The following is a 19,316-nucleotide window of genomic DNA, read 5'->3' on the forward strand; positions in this document are numbered from 1 at the left end:
TAATGGCCTCCCCAGCACTTTTATACATTTATTTATTTTAAATTGTTATTTAACCTTTATTTAACTAGGCAAGTCAGATAAATGACCCAAGCATGCTTGGATTTTAATCGTTTAACTCAGAAACCACACCTGTGTGGAAGCACCTGCTTTCAATATACATTGAATCCATCATTTTGGCAGTTATCTGTATGCGTGTCTTTCGGAGGGGTTGGGATAAAGCAGAAGTCAAATTTTGGTTGGACCCTGTGACCAATAAAGTGATCTTAATCTTAATTGTGTTACACCCTCAGCCAGAGACCAAGCAGAGAGGACTACTACTAACGGAGAGGGACTCCCCTTTGTTTTTATGATTCATATTCAGCACCTTTTCCTGCAGCACTTTCCTCTGAACGTAAAGCAATAACTAGCTTCTGAGGAAACTGGGGATAAAGTTTACAGTAACGTACTGTTAAACCAAAGTTTCTTTTGAATTTACGGTAACATCCCCTACCTTTGATTACAGTAACTTACAGGTAAGTGGCTGCCAGTAAGTTACCGTAAAAACAACAGGATTTTTTACAGTTTGGGTAAGACAGCTGGAAGCCGGAGCTGCTGCTGCTGACTGTGACATGTGGGAGAAGCAGCACACTCCCAGCCATTACACAGCTAAATGCAAAATAGTTTCCAAGGTACTTCTGGAATGGACATGCCATTCCTTGCCTTCTTTTGGCCCATAAAACATAATCTGATAATGCAGTTATACTTGAATGGCAGCATTGGGTGGCAAAGTCTACACAGAGGAAGTCAGAGGAGAAAATGTGGAATTTGTTCTGGTTTGGAAGTGCAATCCTTATAGCCCAGGGGGATCGTTGTTGCGTTGTCTACTTTCACAGCAGAAGGAGGGGGAAAAAAGAATATAAGCAAACAAAAAAAGCCTGTTCGGTGAACCCATGCACGAGAAAGCATGAAGAAATTCAATGAACGCAAATGACTGCGAGAGCAACATTGGCCCCATTCAAAGCCTTAATTTAAATATTACAGCTATAGACCTGCACTAACCAACACTGTTGGGGGAGGCCAAGGGAGCCTGCCTTTGATATGTGCTCCTAACAGAGTTGTCAGTAACACTATTGCGATCCCTCTATTTGCAGACAAGGTTTTTCTGGCACAGAAATTAGGCAAAAACCTGTAATTTAACTCTCACCCTGGCCTCCTGTAAGCCACTTATTGTCACAAGCAGAGGAAATATAAAACGAGGATAGACACATTTAAATCAAATCTGTCAACAATAAATACAATGTCATTGAACAACATGTCCTAACAACCATAACTTTTCTGGAAAGCAGTTTTCCCTTTTAAGAACATCTTTGAATAGAAACATGAGTCCAGACATTCAGCAACAAGGACATTTGATGAAGAATAATGCTCTGATCCAGAGTGGATATGATGAGGCTGTAATTATATAAATGCTGTAATATAGTCAGTGTCCAAATTAGGAGAGCCTCGGCCCGCGTCATATTCATTTAATGACAGCGTATGAGAACCAATTCATCTTCTCCATCAAATTCATGGTTGACTGTTTTCTGTTCCTAGTACCATAGATTCTGATTCAATTACATCAAGATTCAACAGAAATCTGTCCGAAAACATTCAATCATACATTACAATTTACGGAATTGCTTCAATTAATGACCAATACGGTACTGAAGTAGTAGATTACTATATTCATATGTCCCGAGAAACATGTGAACAATGTGAAATTTGGCTTCAAAAAAATATCAGGGATACCTAATCATTTGTGAAACAATTATGATAAGAGTCAAAATGCCACATGGAAAGAATATGATATATGTCAATGGCCAAAGACAACAGATATCCAGAGCCATATGTAACAAATGAAGTGATGAAAAAGTAATGTAAACGTAGATAAACCTATTTTGATATTCAGCCAGGACTGGCCTATAGGGCCCAGGTAAACTTTGTATCCAGATCTTTAGATGTTTAATAGCACCTGGTTTCACAGTGGATAGACTAGTGCAGAGGGCATACTGGCTCTTAAAGGGAAAATCCAGCCCCCAAAAAATCCATAATTATTCTACTTTTTTTTCAGTAATCGGCTGTTGATACAGTCCCAAAATGTTATTGGCCTTTCAAGAAGCAAAGCGTCATCATGATGATGTAGCCGGTGACACTGCTTCTTGAAAGTCCAATATCTTGGAATCCTGACTGCTGACACGCAAAACATTTTGGTACAGTATAAACAGTGGACTAATGAAAAAAAATACCAAAAGATAGTTTGAGTGGCGTTTCCCTTTAACATCGTCACTTCTCTCAGAGGAGAAAGGAATCATAGCAGTCAGAGACACCACGGTACTGTAGACACTATCTAGGGGTGGATTCTTCAGCTAGCCTACATGATACTGTATAGTGTAGCCTGTTTTCATGTTACGGGTCTGGAACATGCTAATTCAGACAGATACAGAGACATCGCAGATACAGAGACATCGCAGTTACCTGGCGCAGACTGAAATCAAATCAAACACAAAGATCAGGGAAGAGTGGAGGAGGACTGGAGACATGCTACACTGGGCTGTGGTCGGGGGAGGCGTGAGTGACTGTCACCACACACTCAGTCACCGCCGCCGGGTCCTTTGTCCGTCGCAGGCCCGTGTACAGCCGCTCGTCCAGGGTGGCGCTCAGCTTGTCCGTCAGCTCGGCTGTGATGGTCTGTGGGCCGTAGCCCTTGTCAGGGGGCTGGGGGGGCTCATCAGGTGGCTCAGTGGGGTGTTCTGCCTGCCTAGTGTCCTCCTGGGGGTCGGACTGCTCCCATAGCAGACCCTCTCTCTCCGGGACAGGGGGAGGGTGAGGGGAACAGGACACCATCCCTTTGTCGTCTGTGATGGTCACGGTGCTACTGCCACAGCTACTGCTGGGACTCTCTCTCCTGTCTCCTTCCTCCACCTCGGCACCTTCTGCCCCTCCCGCCACCACCGCCTCAGCCTTGGGCGTCTGGGGGGTGCTGGGGGTCCCCTCGCTGGCCTCCTCGTCAGGCGCACTGATGATGCGTGGAAGCGTGCTGTGGTAGCCTGTATCCAGCGGGTAGTTGACGCTATCGCCTCGTCGGAGGGGGTTCCGCTGCCTCTCAAAGGAGTGGTACTGGTAGCGAACGCCCGGGTCACTGTACTGCTTGTGGCGCTGCCACTGCTTGCGGAGGTGGATGCGTGAGCGATGTTTCTTCGGCGTCTCCTGCTGGTCAAACTGGGGGTCGTGGCGGAGGAACTCATGGAAGAGCGCGTCCGTCTTCTCGTCGATGCTGTAATCACGGTGGTGAATTGATAAGGGAGGATGGGGGTGCGGCTGCGGCTGCGCCTCTCGCGGGGTGAACATCTGACCGTACGGAGACCAGCCCAGGGGAGACCTCGCCGTTTCTATGGTCATGCCGCCCATTGCACCTGTCGGCGTCTCCTCGTCTGGCTCTTCCTCGAAGATGCGGGCTTCGAAGCTCTCGACCACCGTGCCAGTGCGCCCTGCACTGGTGAAGTAGTGTCTCTTCTCCAGGGCCGACCTGTCTATATTGCCACTGCTGCCACTACTGCCAAACAGTCTCAGCTCCTCTGGCGCCCGTGATGGAGCCTCTATAGACGTATAGCCACTGTCCATCTGCATTAACTTACGGTTCCCTGACTCCCCGTCACTGCCCCTCTCTGACTCCACACTGTCCTGCTTCCTCCCTTTCTCCTTCTCTCCCATCCCTTCATCCATGGGCAGCTCCACATCCCCCTCGGGCCCATCCCCGATGTCCTGGGAGAGGTAACTGGGCAGCCCCCCCCTCTTGGTCTGCCCCCTCAGAGAGCAGACACTGTCAGCATCGCTGCGGACAGAGTCCCTGTCGTTGTTGTTGATCTGGTCTGAGGAGCCGTACTGCTCCAGGGAGGCCCGGAGCGTCCAGATGTCTCTGTACAGGGCCTGGTGGTCTGATGCCGAGCTTTCCTGTCTAAAGTCCCCCAGGCTCGCTGCCTCGTCCTGGGGCTCCGGGGACAAGCCGATCACCTCCAGCCTCTGGCCCCTGCTGCAGCTGGGTTCCACCACCACCTCCACCTCTAACCTGTGGTGACACACACAAGTACGAAGACAGGCGCACGCACACACACACACACACACACACACACACACACACACACACACACACACACACACACACACACACACACACACACACACACACACACACACACACACACACACACACACACACACACACACACACACACACACACACACACACACACACACACACACACAGTACAAGAGTCAGTCACAGAGCACTCTCATGATGCCCATACACACATCTGATGTCTGATGTTTGCAGCCGCTGTGATTACAAGTGGTCACCATGACTTGCAATGGTATTAGCATGTTTTCCACGAACCACTGAATTGCAATGCACCAATGTCATGTGCTTTGCAAATGTGTTGAATGTCCCTACATTATTATCTTACTGGTCACGGTTATTTAGGAGGAAAATGTTTTATTTGTACAATTTCCGAAAGCTAACCAAACAAAAACATAATTACTTTTACGAGACGTGCTTGTGTCGTCATGTGCATTAGTAGCACAATTTAACTTATTTACATTTGTTTTTACCTACACTTGTATGTTGACTCCATATTGACGTTGAGGTTTTAAGTTTTGACTGACTTTTCTTAGAAGATGTACAATCATCACAAATTAAATTATGAGGCATTTCAGGCCCCAAAGTGAACATAATTGTACATTCGCAAACTCCATTAAAAACGAGGGCTGAGGGGCTTACGTTGCAAACTTCCCTTGCCTGGCTAATCAGTTGGACCGACGACAAATATGGCCGCAGGGATTCCCCCAAGGGCATAAGCGAGGGTAAGCGGACGAGGGTGTGTCTTTTATGAGTTGAAACGCAGTCATTGACCCTGACAACTATTCCTGTCCATGACATCACTCTGCGTCAGCGATGGAATGGGCTAGCTGTGGGTAAAAGTTGCCGGTAGGCACAGATCTAGGATCAGCTTAATCTCCCCAAATCCTGACCTTAACAGGAAAAAAATATGCAAAACTGACCTTCTATCAGTGTCTAAAGGCAACTGTGACTAATTCTTCCGTTAAGGATAGAGGCACTATCTACCGTAGTGATGACGGAAGCAAAGCAGTGGGGTGGAAGGATGGCGAGGGAATTAAAGATACCTGCCGAGGGAGGGTGGTGGCGTGGAGGGGGAGGAGTGGGACAGGAGGCAGGCCGAGGCGGAGGGGCGGCAGGGGTGATAGGTGGCGTCCTGGGTGCTGGCAATGTACTGGATGAGGTCAATGTGGTGGGCGTCGCTATCCTCCTTGTCCATGCTCTCGCTGGCAGCGCGCTGACGCTGGAACTGCCTCCTCTTAGGGGACCCTGACACACAGAGACAGAGGACCTTAGACATTAGTCCGAGGGTACAGAGGGACATGGGTTGGAAAAGGACGTTGGCACAAACATTCACCATAGTGAATGTTCAGCATATCTGAAGACAGCATCAAAATTGATCTGGAGGTGACATATGTGTCACAATGATGTTATGAAGAGATCCCAGCAGGCTTTGAGATATTTTGGGGGTGTTAGTCCTGTGTGCTCTGTTGTTCCCTGAGTATAGGGGAAGCGGGAAAGGGAGTGGTATGTGTGTTTGTGTATGAGGGGATCTGTGGGGAGGCTTCAGTTAGACTCACAATGCCTTGGAAGAGAAGAGCCCTACGTCATAAAGCCATCTGTTAGAGTGTGAGCACAGTGTGAGAGCCCTGTGTACATGTTTGTGTGTTATTGTGCACTATGCACCTTGCCAGTCCGGTGAAGCCTCTTAAAGTGGGACCTCATTCTTAAGAGGCATTGTCTTTTTCCACAAGGGAACAGGAGCCGGTTTCCCAAAAGCATCTTAAGGCTAAGTTCATTGTGGTTCTAATGATGAACTAAGCCTTAAGATGCTTTTGTTAAACCAGGCCCAGATAGAAATAGAATTTGTACACTAAATCCAAAAAACAAACGATCATGTAAATCCAAGCTGACGCTCCATCAATCTGTACATAAGCATATCATCATAACATAATAATAGATATTAAAAGCCAAGTGTCCTGTACCTCTGGTGTCCAGACTGGAGGCCCGCTGGCTGCTGTCTAGTTTCCACTTCTTGATCTTGAAGTATGGGCTGGCTCCCTCCAGGCTGGCATGGCGCCTCAGCTTGGTGAAGAACTGCAGCACCGGCCCCTGCCACACCCCGGCGCCAGGAGATGCACCCGTCACAGACGTCACCGACGCCCCTTCACTCAAAGACGGACTTCCCCCATTCCTGGAGCCAGACACCATCACCTCAATCTGGGGGAGAGAGAGGGAGGGGATATAAAAGGGAGTTGTCCATATTGTGTGGACAACAATAAAATATGGCAGATACTCTAAGGACAAATGGAAGTTGATATAAATATGTGATTTTAATCTCTCTCCTTCCTCCCAAGGTTAAGAAAAACAGAAATTATACAATTTTCCATGCAACTGTTAACTTTCTCCTATTTTACCACGGTGAGCAGCCAGGAGCGATGAGCAAATGTGGGGAGCAGCAGTGTCTGTAATCTCCCCTGACAAGGCTGTTCCAGAGGCTCTCCCTTATTTATCCATCATCCTCCACCACTGTTGTCATTAAGACAGAGAGACTAGGGGCACTGTGGATGCACACTCCTTACTTCTCCTCTCACACATCAGAGGCTTCATAATAACCTCTTGGCTTCAATGTTCACTCAAGCTTAGTGTGTGCTACTGTGTGTGTGCAACAAATTTGTATATTTGCAATCATGTCAATTCTCTATTTAAATTATCTAACTCCAATTCTATATGCACATTTCAAAGCTGATCCAAGAAATTAATAAAATAAAAATTATATTCTCTATTCAGACCCATCATACACATGATTAGTGGCAAATTGTATTCCATAGTAAAATGTTAATTAAAACATAAAGGTTTAGATTCAACCCAACAACGCTGTCATTCAGCCCTGTCATATGTAGGTAGACACTTTGTATGTGATGATGAATGATTAACCGAGTCCCTTAACGTAGTGTTCAATATTGCACATAATATAAAATGTAATTGGTTGATTGTAGGGTTGATTGACAGATAGGGGTTAGTGACTCACGCTGCTGGTGCTGGGCTCCTTGGGACCCGGTGCCAGGGGACTCTCACTGAAGCTGGTGTCCACCACCGAGTTAAGGGTGTCCCCAGGGAGGGCTGAGCTGGGGCTGACACTCAGACTGGTCAATGCTGTCTGGGGCAGGGGACACAATGGCCGTCGGGCACACAAAGCCGGCTACACACACACACACACACACAAACGCAAACATATGCGCAAACACATGCACATACACAGAATACACACCATCAAGGCACAGCCAGGAGGATACAAATACACAGACTGAATTCTACATCGGGACTGGGAGAGAACTTGACAAATCAAGTTCAAGCAAGTCCATCGCAAAATGACTGAGAAACCTCAGACAATTGCAAAATCAATGTATATGGCCCATTGGAATGAGGAAGCAGAATTATCCATAGGCTGCATTTGATAGGCTTGATACATGTTGTGGGCCCCACATCGATGGATGGCCTAATGGGCTCAGTCATGACTACTGATGTTTTATCACTGTTAATAGCAGCACAGTAGACCGGCTGTCACCTGGAAGATGGAGAGGCTGGACTTGGCGGCGGGGTGGGTCGTCATGGCGATGCTGTTCTCGGATGACTCACACTCGTGGATGGTGACGATCTTGAGGGCCAGTGGCGGGATGTGGAGGTGTGTGAGCCGCGCATTCTTCAGGTGGTGGAAGTCACCCTCGGTCAACGTAAACCTGAGGTGGAAAGGGGTTGAACAACATGACAGAGAGTTCAGAGAGTTGGAGGCTGACACAATAGAAGTGCTGCTGTCACGTTCAAGGAATGTTATTCTATCCTACTCCCTGGGACCTGCAGGGAGTGAAGGCTTTTCTTCTCAACTATCACTACACATGATTTCACTAATCATCAAGTGTTTCATTTGTTGGATCAAGCCTTTTAGTACTGGGCAGGAACACACTGAGGAATTCTCACTTCAAACTCAAGGCTCAGCTGTATTGTGTATTTTGCCCTACAGAGTTTGTCTCAACCTCATTTGCATATCAGACTGAGGTGGGGCTCAAGCAAAGAATTAAGACAGTCAGAGAGAGAGAGAGAGAAAGAGCTAGAGAGAGGGAGAGAGAGACAGCGCATGAGTGGAGAAGGACCGCCTCCTCTCAATGAAGCCACGGAGTTCAAGGCCGACCTCAGTACCTCAGTACCGCAGGCATGGTTAGCAGAAAACAGGATCCCCCATTATAGTGAATGGAAAAATGGTAATCTTCACGGTCAAAGTTTGTGTAAATAAAATAAAAATCAAAGACAATCATGGTACCAATAATTGCTTCTAAAAAAACAGATATAAACTACAAACACACAAGTATGTGGACACCCGTTCAAATTAGTGGACTTGGCTATTTCAGCCACACCCGTTGCTGACAGGTGTATAAAATCGAGCACACAGCCATGCAATCTCCATAGACAAACATTTGCAGTAGAATGGCCTTACTGAAGAGCTCAGTGACTTTCAACATATCACCGTCATAGGATGTCACCTTTCCAACAAGTCAGTTCCTAAAATTTCTGCCCTGCTAGAGCTACCCCGGTCAACTGTAAGTGCTGTTATTGTGAAGTGGAAACATCTAGGAGCAACAACGGCTCAGACGCAAAGTGGTAGGCCACACAAGCTCACAGAATGGGACAGCCGAGTGCGTAAAAATCGTCTGTCCTCGGTTGCAGGACTGTCTCTGAAACTGTCTCTGGAAGCAACGTCAGCACAAGAACTGTTCATTGCAAGCTCCGTGAAATGGGTTTCCATGGCCGAGCAGCCGCACACAAGCCTAAGATCACCATGCACAATGCCAAGCGTCGGTTGGAGTGGTGAAAAGCTTGCCGCCATTGGACTCTAGAGCAGTGGAAACGCGTTCACTGGAGTGATGAATCACACTTCACCATCTGGCAGTCCGATGGTCAAATCCGAGTTTGGCGGATGCCAGGAGAACGCTACCTGCCCGAATGCATAGTGCCAACTGTAAAATTTGGTGGAGGATGAATAATGGTCTGGGAATGTTTTTCATGGTTCGGCTAGGCCGCTTAGTTCCAGTGAAGACAAATCTTAACGCTACAGCATACAATGACATTCTAGACAATTCTGTGCTTCCAACTTTGTCGCAACAGTTTGAGGGAGGCCCTTTCCAGTTTAAGCATGACTATGCCCCCTGTGCAGAAAGCGAGATCCATTAAAAAAATGGTTTGTTGAGATCGGTGTGGAAGAATTTGACTGGCCTGCACAGAGCCCTGACCTCAACTCCATCGAACACCTTTGGGATGAACTGGAACACCGACTGGCGAGCCAGGCCTAATTGCCCAACATCAGAGCCCGACCTCATTAATGCTCGTGGCTGACTGGAAGCAAGTCCGCGCAGCAATGTTCCAACATTTAGTGGAAAGCCTTCCCAGAAGAGTGGAGGCAAAGGGGGGACCAACTCCATATTAATGCCCATAATTGTGGAATGAGATGTTTGATGAGCAGGTGTCCACATACTTCTGGTCATGTAGTGTATGTCCTTAAACCAATTAATTAAAAATCGCACAAAGAAGAAGTAATAAGGATAATTTATTTGCTAATGGCAGCCTGTAGTACTCCGGTCGCCCTTCAACTTGATTTACTCATTAAAGGGGGTAGCACTGTGCTAGCCTGCAACATCACTTCCTGGTGTAACTAAAACTGCACGTTATCAAAGATTGTCTATTATATTGACAAGATAGTCAAGTGACCGCTCTAAGAATGGAAATACATGTCCTCAAAGATGGAAGGCAAGCAGGAGTAGGCAAGATCAGGTGGGACCATTCTAACCAATGAGAGGGTAGATATGCGTATGAACAGCAGGCCATAGAGATAGATATCGGAGTCATCTTTGTAACTGTACCATTATAGCATCTGTGACAGTGCCATTTAGGCCTTCTTATTTTTCATTGGCTGATTGCTCCCAAGTCATAGGAATCCCCACGCAGTTGCCTACTTTAAAATGGTGGAAGGCCTCAATGGCAATGTCCATGCTACAGGCACAACTCCAATATTAAAAGTAGTTTTTTTTCAAAGTTGCATTTTTGACAACCTAACTATTCCGAAACTTCTACAAGCCTCACGTAGCATATTAGCAATTACATTTTTTGTTGACCAAATTCGACACTCACATATTGACCTTCATAAAAAAAATCCAAACTTCGTGGGCTTATTTTCGTGGACAGATTTTGGGCTGAGTAAAACCTCTCGCTTCACCTCTTCCTCTCTGATTTCATGTCTCCCTGAGAAGCCATCATAACCGACATTTGGTTTCAATGCACTATTGAGGCTTCACATAGGAATGAATGGTGCCATGTGATCGATGGCTTTGTCCATTCATATATTCAGTCATTGGATCATACAGAGCTTTGTTACCATACCATACATTATGAAAGTAGGCTACACTGCACAATTATGTTATGCGAGTATGTCTGCATTTTGGAAATCCTTTCTATGAATAATGTGTGTATGATGCATCTTCAGAGCATCAGTCCCTATTATTACCCTATAATAAAGCATCATAACAGCTCTTCCAACTGCCTTTATAATGTATTACATTTACATTTACATTTAAGTCATTTAGCAGACGCTCTTATCCAGAGCGACTTACAAATTGGAAAGTTCATACATATCCATCCTGGTCCCCCCGTGGGAATTGAACCCTGGTCCCCCCGTGGGAATTGAACCCACAACCCTGGCGTTGCAAGCGCCATGCTCTACCAACTGAGCCACACGGGACCACAAAACTACTTTTAATATTACACAGATGGCTCTTACAAAGTGTCTCCATAATGTCTTCTAATGTGACAAAGTAAGAGCCAATCTTTTCACAGGTTTTAAACACACAAACAGCTTGTTGCTAAGGCCGTCGTTGTATTATATTGTAATTATTATATTGTAGAATATGAGCGTATTCAGAGAAGTCTACTGCAGGGGAGTGAGTGGGTGTCTAGCGGAGGAATCTGCCTGACCTACGGCCTTTCTCCTGGGCCTTCTTGCCGTGGTCGAAGAGTGCCACCTCATTGAAAGAGACGCGGCGGCCACCCTGGGTGCCTGTGGACAGGAAGCGCTCTGTCTCCATGTCAACGTGGGAGCTGGCGGCCGATAGGCAGTCTGACTCGTCTACACGGATGGTGATCTGTCCTGGGGGGGTGGGAGAGGGAGGGAGGGAGGGAGGTCAGGGTCTGGCGGAAGATTTGTCCCAGGAAGAATCTAACCTACAATCCAGGCAAGCACCATGCTAAGTGTGTGCATGTATATATGTATGACATGCACTTTTCAAAATAGAACTTTGTTTGTTCTAATATATTCAGGACAAAGCAGATCTAATATTGTGTACTAAATGTCCCTTGCCTTAGGTAATTACTTTGTCTCGCTTAATGAATGTAAATGTACTCCCAAATTATCATTCCCAGGAGAGAGCTGAGATCCTCAGATAAACCACATTGAAATGTCTGTATATACAGTGCATTCGGAAAGTATTCAGACCCCTTGACTTTTTCCACATTGTTACGTTACAGCCTTATTCTAAAATCGATTAAATTGTTTTTTTCTCATCATCAATCTACACACAATATCTCATAATGAGAAAGCAAAAACAGTTTATTTATTTTTTTGTGCAAATGAAACCAAAAAATAAAAAAACTGAAATATCACATTTACATAAGTATTCAGACCCTTTACTCAGTTCTATGTTGAAGCACCTTTGGCAGCGATTACAGCCTCAAGTCTTCTTGGGTATGATGCTACAAGCTTGGCATACCTGTATTTGGGCAGTTTCTCCCATTATTTTCTGCAGATCCTCTCAAGCTCTGTCAGGTTGGATGGGGAGCATCACTGCAAGGCTATTTTCAGGTCTCTCCAGAGATGTTCGATTGGGTTCAAGTCCGGGCTCTGGCTGGGCCACTCAAGGACATTCAGAGACTTGTCCCAAAGTCACTTCTGCATTGTCTTGGTTGTGTGCTTAGGGTTATTGTCCTGTTGGAAGGTGAACCTTTGCCTCTGTCTGAGGTCCTGAGCGCTCTGTAGAAGGTTTTCATCAAGGATCTCTATACTTTGTTCCGTTCCCAGTCCCTGCCGCTGAAAACATCCCCACAGCATGATGCCGCCGCCACCATGCTTCACCGTAGGGATGGTGCCAGGTTTCCTCCAGACGTGACGCTTGGCATTCAGGCCAAAGAGTTCAATCTTGGTTTCATCAGACCAGAGAATCTTTTTTCTCATGGTCTGAGAGTCTTTTAGGTGCCTTTTGGCAAACTCCAAGCGGCCTGTCATGTGCCTTTTCCAGAGGAGTGGATTTCTTCTGGCCACTCTACCATAAAGGCTTGATTAGTGGAATGCTGCAGAGATGGTTGTCCTTCTGGAAGGTTCTCCCATCTCCACAGAGGAACTCTGGAGCTCTGTCAGAGTTACCATCGGGTTCTTGGTCACCTCTCTGACCAAGGCCCTTCTTCCCCGATTACTCAGTTTGGCCGGGCGGCCAGCACTAGGAGGAGTCTGGTGGTTCCAAAATTCATCCATTTAAGAATGATGGAGGCTACTGTGTTCTTGGGGACCTTCAATGATGCAGAATTGTTTTGGGACCCTTCCACAGATCTGTGCCTCGACTCAATCCTGTCTTGGCGCTCTACAGACAATTTCTTTGACCTCATGGCTTGGTTTATTCTCTGACATGCACTGTCAAATGTGGGACCTTATATAGACAGGTGTGTGCCTTTCCAAATCCTGTCCAATCAATTGAATATACCACAGGTGGACTCCAATCAAGTTGTGGAAACATCTCAAGGATGATCAATGGAAACAGGATGCACCTGAGCTCAATTTCGAGTCTCATAGCAAAGGGTCTGAATACTTACGTAAATAAGGGATTTTTTTTTATTTGATTTTTTTACTGTTTTCGCTTTATCATTATGGGCTATTGTGTGTAGATTGATGAGGGAAAAACATTTGAATTAATTTTAGAATAAGGCTGTAACGTAACAAAATGTGGAGAAAGTCAAGAGCTCTGAATACTTTCCGAATGCACTGTACACGGCATGACTGCGTACTGTAGCAGAGGAGCATGGCTTCACTTTCACAGAACCTTTTGTTCTTGGGTTGGTACAGTACATGGCAATATGGCCAATGCCCATGGGTGTTTACTGGAGACGACAAAGAAACCCAGATGAAGGCAAGCCGAAACATTTGTGACTTCAAATCAATCATTTGCATTGAAGCGAGAGTGTTTTGTTCAGCTTCTATACATTATTTTTCAAGTGTTGACAAATGAGAAACAGAGGGTTTTGATTTACCATGTACTGGCTGAGACTCCTCCATGTAGCTGGTGTTGGTTTTCTCAGGGTCATCGCTGGCCCTGCAGCACAGAGGAGCACCGATCAATGCACAGACATCTTTACCCCTGAAGTCTATAGCTACGTCTCAAATCACACCCTATTCTGTATGTAGTGCACAACTTCTGACCAGAGTCACATCAAATGTTGTGCCCTACATCTAGAATAAGGTGTCATTTGAAATATAGCCATATGCTTTGCCCTAGACTGTAGGGCTGACAGAAGCACATATAGAGGACAAACATACTCTCACAGCAAGGTCAATCTGACTAGTAGCAGCATAATCAATGCACATGTAAATCATGTCAGGTGACATGGAAACCTTCAGGGAAAATGGGCCTCTTGACCTCTTCAGTAGAGAATGGGATGTTAGTTCTATACTATGGGTTTTCTTTCTAATACTAATACTGAGTATTATTTCTTCTAATAAATATTACAAATTAGATCTCTATTAATGCCTACTATGATACAAATGAAATATATGCAGTTCTCTTCGTAATAACTTCTCTAAGGGGAGGAATTCTCCCTATTATATTATTTGTAATTGCCCTAAATTCACTGATGCACTGTGTTTTTGACTCCCACCACAGCCTTATTCTGGAGCAGGAGAACAGCTGAGATCTCTTCTCTGTCATAGTGTCTGTGGTTCCTTTATGCTATATTAGAATGCTGTTCATCGACTACAGCTCAGCATTTAACACCATAGTACCCTCCAAACTCGTCATTAAGCTCGAGACCCTGAGTCTCGACCCCGCCCTGTGCAACTGGGTCCTGGACTTCCTGACGGGCCGCCCCCAGGTGGTGAGGGTAGGTAACAACATCTCCACCCCGCTGATCCTCAACACTGGGGCCCCACAAGGGTGCGTTCTCAGCCCTCTCCTGTACTCTGTACTCCCTGTTCACCCATGACTGTGTGGCCATGCACGCCTCCAACTCAATCATCAAGTTTGCAGACGACACTACAGTGGTAGGCTTGATTACCAACAACGACGAGACAGCCTACAGGGAGGAGGTGAGGGCCCTCAGAGTGTGGTGTGAGGAAAATAACCTCACACTCAATGTCAACAAAACAAAGCAACGCCTCTTCAACCTCAGGAGGCTGAAAAAATTCGGCTTGTCACCAAAAACACTCAAAAACTTTTACAGATGCACAATCAAGAGCATTCTGTCAGGCTGTATCACCGCCTGGTACGGCAACTGCTCCGCCCACAACCGTAAGGCTCTCCAGAGGGTAATGAGGTCTGCACAACGCATCACCGGGGGCAAACTACCTGCCCTCCAGGACACATACAGCACCCGATGTCACAGGAAGGCCAAAAAGATCATCAAGGACAACAACCACCCGAGCCACTGCCTGTTCACCCAGCTATCATCCAGAAGGCGAGGTCAGTACAGGTGCATCAAAGCGGGGACCGAGAGACTGAAAAACAGCTTCTATCTCAAGGCCATCAGACTGTTAAACAGCCATCACTCTAGAAGAAAAAGAAACGCACACCTATTAAGGCGAGGTTCTGGCTAGTGGAGTAGAAAACTTGAAAATAAAGGTGAGTACATGCAAAAATGTAATTACCAATGTTTCGACAACCAAGCTGTCTTCTTTAGGGTATAATCACAAACACTGCGGGTTGACTCGTTTATATAGTGTCAAAAGACACACAGGTGTCTGTAATCATGGCCAAGAGTGGCCTAATATCATTGGTTAATTCTCAAATATTAAAATGACATACAAAGAACAGAATACAGCCATCACTAACATTGAGTGGCTGCTGCCAACATACTGACTCATCTCTAGCCACTTTAATAATTAAAAAATGTATGTAATAAATGTATCACTAGCCACTTTAAACAATGCCACCTTATATAATGTTTACATACCCTACATTACTCATCTCATATGTATATACTGTACTCTATACCATCTACTGCATCTTGCCTGTGCCGTTCGGCCATCGCTCATTCATATATTTGTATGTCCATATTCTTATTCATTCCTTTACACTTGTGTGTATAAGGTAGTTGTGAAATTGTTAGGTTAGATTACTTGTTACATATTACTGCATGGTCGGAACTAGAAGCACAAGCATTTCGCTACACTTGCATTAACATCTGCTAACCATGTGTATGTGACAAATTAAATTTTATTTTATTTTATATTTCAGTAAAAAGCCACGAGAGGGTGGGGTATATGGCCAATATACTATGGCTAAGGGCTGTTCTTAGGTACGACGCAACACGGATGACTATTGCTATTATAAACTGGTTACCAACGTAATTAGAGTAGTACAAATAAATGTTTTGTCATACCTGTGGTTTACGGTCTGATATACAATCAGCATTCAGGGCTCAAACCACCCAGTTCATAATATCTGTGTGAGAATGACTTTAGGGATTTCTCTGGCTGCCCAGCTCTGTGCTTTCATTTCCTCTATGTGTGTGTGTGTGTGTGTGTGTGTGTGTGTGTGTGTGTGTGTGTGTGTGTGTGTGTGTGTGTGTGTGTGTGTGTGTGTGTGTGTGTGCATGCGTGCGCTGCAGCTAGAGCTTATGACAGTGTGAGACGCAAAATGAATCAGCGTTGATGGCTGCTATGAAATCTCATTACACTCATCATTTGTACCAGTCTGCACTACTCTACCCCGGCCAGCCTGCAGCCTGCCACTGCCTGACTCTGCTGCTGTGTACTGAAAAGAGAGGAGCATGGAAATGGAATAAACATATCATATACAAATAAAAGTCTGTATCTCTTAGACATAACATATACAGAAAAGGTGCTATTTCTAAATGAAGACGATTAAAAATCACTTACAAATGAATATATTGATGTTTCCATGTTAGATCAACAATGCTCTGTAGACACACAATATTACTCAATAATAACGGAATGCACTGTACAGTCTTTTTTTTACCATACTTACAACATGCATTGTTACATCTCTGCATGCACTCTTTATGTCAGAGGGATGGACACACATGTGCATACAGGATTTGAATGGTCTCCATCTCACTCATAGACATGCATAGTCACTAAACCATGCATACTAGTGCCGTGGTTACTGTACCACCAACGGAATTTTACTCTGCCCGGGGGTACCCTCTCACGTGCATTTTACCACTAAGCCTATGGTCTCATGAGTCTTCTCAAGTACCCCGTTTGGATAGGCCAAGTACCCCCAGGGTCCTAGTACACCTGGTTGGGAACCACTGGACTAGTGGTCTGACCTGGCATGGCGGCAGTCTCCATCACAGCAACGTCTGCAGACGATCAGCAGGACAGACAGCAGGACCAGTGTTCCCCCCAGGAAGATGGACAGGAGCACCAGCAGTAGGACATAACCACCCTGTTGTTTACCAGGCTCAAATGGGACCCCCTGGAAAAACATGGGAGAGAGGATGAGGGAAAGCAGGAACTGTAGAGACTAGAGACAAAGCTGTAGGGATGTGAAGGACTGATGGAAGAATTGAATATAATAGAACTAATCAAGGTGGTTAAACAAGGGATAAAAAGAAAAGAACTTTAAAACATGTCCCCCTTCAGACAATTACCTTTCATCTCCATATATTATTCAATCTATTGTTTCAGATTGAGGTTTGGTAGATCATACCCTGCCTGTGTGTCATGCTACTGTGGTTAGCGGTGAGTGGGCGGAGGGAGAGTATGCACAGGTGTGCTCATTGTTCTGGGGTTGAGACGATAAGTGCACGGCTATAAGATCCTGAGCGGTATGGGGGTTTACTGAGAGGGAGACGGGGCGGAGACCTGAGTCACTAAGACTGTGTGTGTGTGGAGGGAAGAGAAGAGAAAAAACACAGAGCCATGCATCTTCCCACATGAACATCAAAGCCCAGAGAGAAGCCACTTGTAGAAGGGCCTCTTGGCTAACTGTTCCCCTGGTCCCTTTGTGAGCAGGCTATTCAGGTGAGACAAGGCAGCAGGAGCGCTAAATGGAGAAAAAAAAGCAACACTGCACTTCTCTACACTTCCCTCTGTAACAGTTTTTCTTTGAATTGCTTTATCTTGTTAGAGAGCAATTATTACACTCCATACATACTTCTACCTATTGCGTAAGACCAGGAATGGTTAGTCTCATCACAAAAAAAGCCACATCTCAGTCAGGAAGTGTTCGGATGTGAAAAACAAACAATGCTACAAGAAAGGCCTCCCTAAACAGCCCACTGGGCAGAGGCATTAACTTACCAATTACAGCATGCAGCTTAAAGCCAATGATTTACCCCCCACTGGTTTGTAAACCATGAATCTATAAACGCCACAGGGGTATTAATCCATTGGGGCCTGTGCTATTAACTTGTCTGCACCTAAGACAGGAAAATATGCTCTGAGGGGTGGGCTGGAACTGACTGAATACAAAAGAGAGGATATTTTAGGGTGTCTAGCTGTCTGACTAAGACACAGTTTAGGTTTTATCAAAAATGTCAGACTCTGAATGAGGTTGGACTCGATATAATTATGTGTAGTCTATCTAAAAGCTTTTGGATCAGCCAAGGCAGAACGCCTTTTCCACTGGCAAGATAGTAAATTTTTACCTTGCCAACACCACAAGTCACTCTGGCTCTAGGGTGTGTGCTGTGTGTGGGTAATTGAAAAGGCAACATAGCTGAGCATTGGCATCTGCTCTGTTGATGCCCTACTATCAAAACAAATGCTTGGAAACTAGCTAGTTCAATCAGAAACAAATTTCTGCAGCTTCTTTGATCCATGGCATTGTTAGATGCAAACCGCTCAAGAGAAGCAGCAGTACACAGCTGTTATGCAGTGGTATGCTGCTCATGTACATCTGTTTAATACCACAGACACATAGTAACCAAGGTTAACAACTGTACCATACACTCAGCAATATGCATGTTACCCCAGCGTTAATGACCGCTGACACTGATGTCAGATTGTAAATTCTCTAAAAGGGGAAATTAAACTCGAGATTAGATCAGGGATTCAATTATTTCAGGCACAGACCAGGATGTTCTCTCTATTAGCCAGTCAGGCTGTATAGAAGGAGAACACAGTCAGCTCGAGCAGTTAGTAGAGCACGCACACACAAACACACACAACGGAAGGAGGATGAGGAGGGGGTCTTGGCAATGACTTACGGTGGAGTTCTCGGTGAGGTTGATCCAGACGGTAGACTCATTGCTCATGGTCCAGGCGAGCGTGAGCGTCCCCCTGAGACAACAGACAACAGGAAGTTAGGAAGCTCCCGGAACACACCACAAAACACTCCACAGAGATTTGGACACCGGTTCTGCTCTCCTCACTGACAGACATGCAGTCAGAACACAGGCAGCTGGGTAGAAATGTTTGTTTGATATCACAGATATCTACTGTAAATATATCTGCAGATACTTGTTCCTCTTTAAAATAATTGATGAATATGGAGAAAAGCGAAACAGAATAATACAGGCCAGTCATAGGCCAAATTTATCAACTTGTTAGAAAAGTGCCTTTTAAACTGAACAAACACAGTAAAGAACATATACCAATATATATGTACATATACTGTAACTTCACATATTTGTTCATACATGATAGACTACAAATGTCAACATCTCCAGACATGAGAGACTTTAAAAGATTGTGGCAAAAAGCAGAACCAAAACTAGCTTGTGCCTGCTGAATGCCTGGCCAAGCTTCCATGCTGTAACTCTGTAACTCTGTAACTCTGTAACTCTGTAACTCTGTAACTCTGTAACTCTGTAACTCTGTAACTCTGTAACTCTGTAACTCTGTAACTCTGTAACTCTGTAACTCTGTAACTCTGTAACTCTGTAACTCTGTAACTCTGTAACTCTGTAACTCTGT

At 45.3% G+C, this 19,316-nt stretch overlaps 1 protein-coding gene across 1 annotated transcript in view; it reads right to left on the reverse strand.

Moving 5' to 3' along the window:
* Positions 1-1,230: 1,230 nt before the first annotated feature.
* LOC129867227 (voltage-dependent calcium channel beta subunit-associated regulatory protein-like) overlaps positions 1,231-19,316 on the reverse strand; it is a gene marked incomplete in the record, with an annotated part of 19,752 nt that continues 1,666 nt past the window's right edge. Inside the window, 9 exon segments of the mRNA XM_055940487.1 lie at positions 1,231-4,084; positions 5,197-5,398; positions 6,115-6,349; positions 7,161-7,331; positions 7,698-7,869; positions 11,150-11,321; positions 13,469-13,530; positions 16,724-16,872; positions 18,608-18,680. Coding sequence (XP_055796462.1) covers positions 2,560-4,084; positions 5,197-5,398; positions 6,115-6,349; positions 7,161-7,331; positions 7,698-7,869; positions 11,150-11,321; positions 13,469-13,530; positions 16,724-16,872; positions 18,608-18,655 — 2,736 coding nt within the window.

This window comes from Salvelinus fontinalis, chromosome 12, assembly GCF_029448725.1.
Source record: "Salvelinus fontinalis isolate EN_2023a chromosome 12, ASM2944872v1, whole genome shotgun sequence".
Taxonomy (NCBI): domain Eukaryota; kingdom Metazoa; phylum Chordata; class Actinopteri; order Salmoniformes; family Salmonidae; genus Salvelinus; species Salvelinus fontinalis.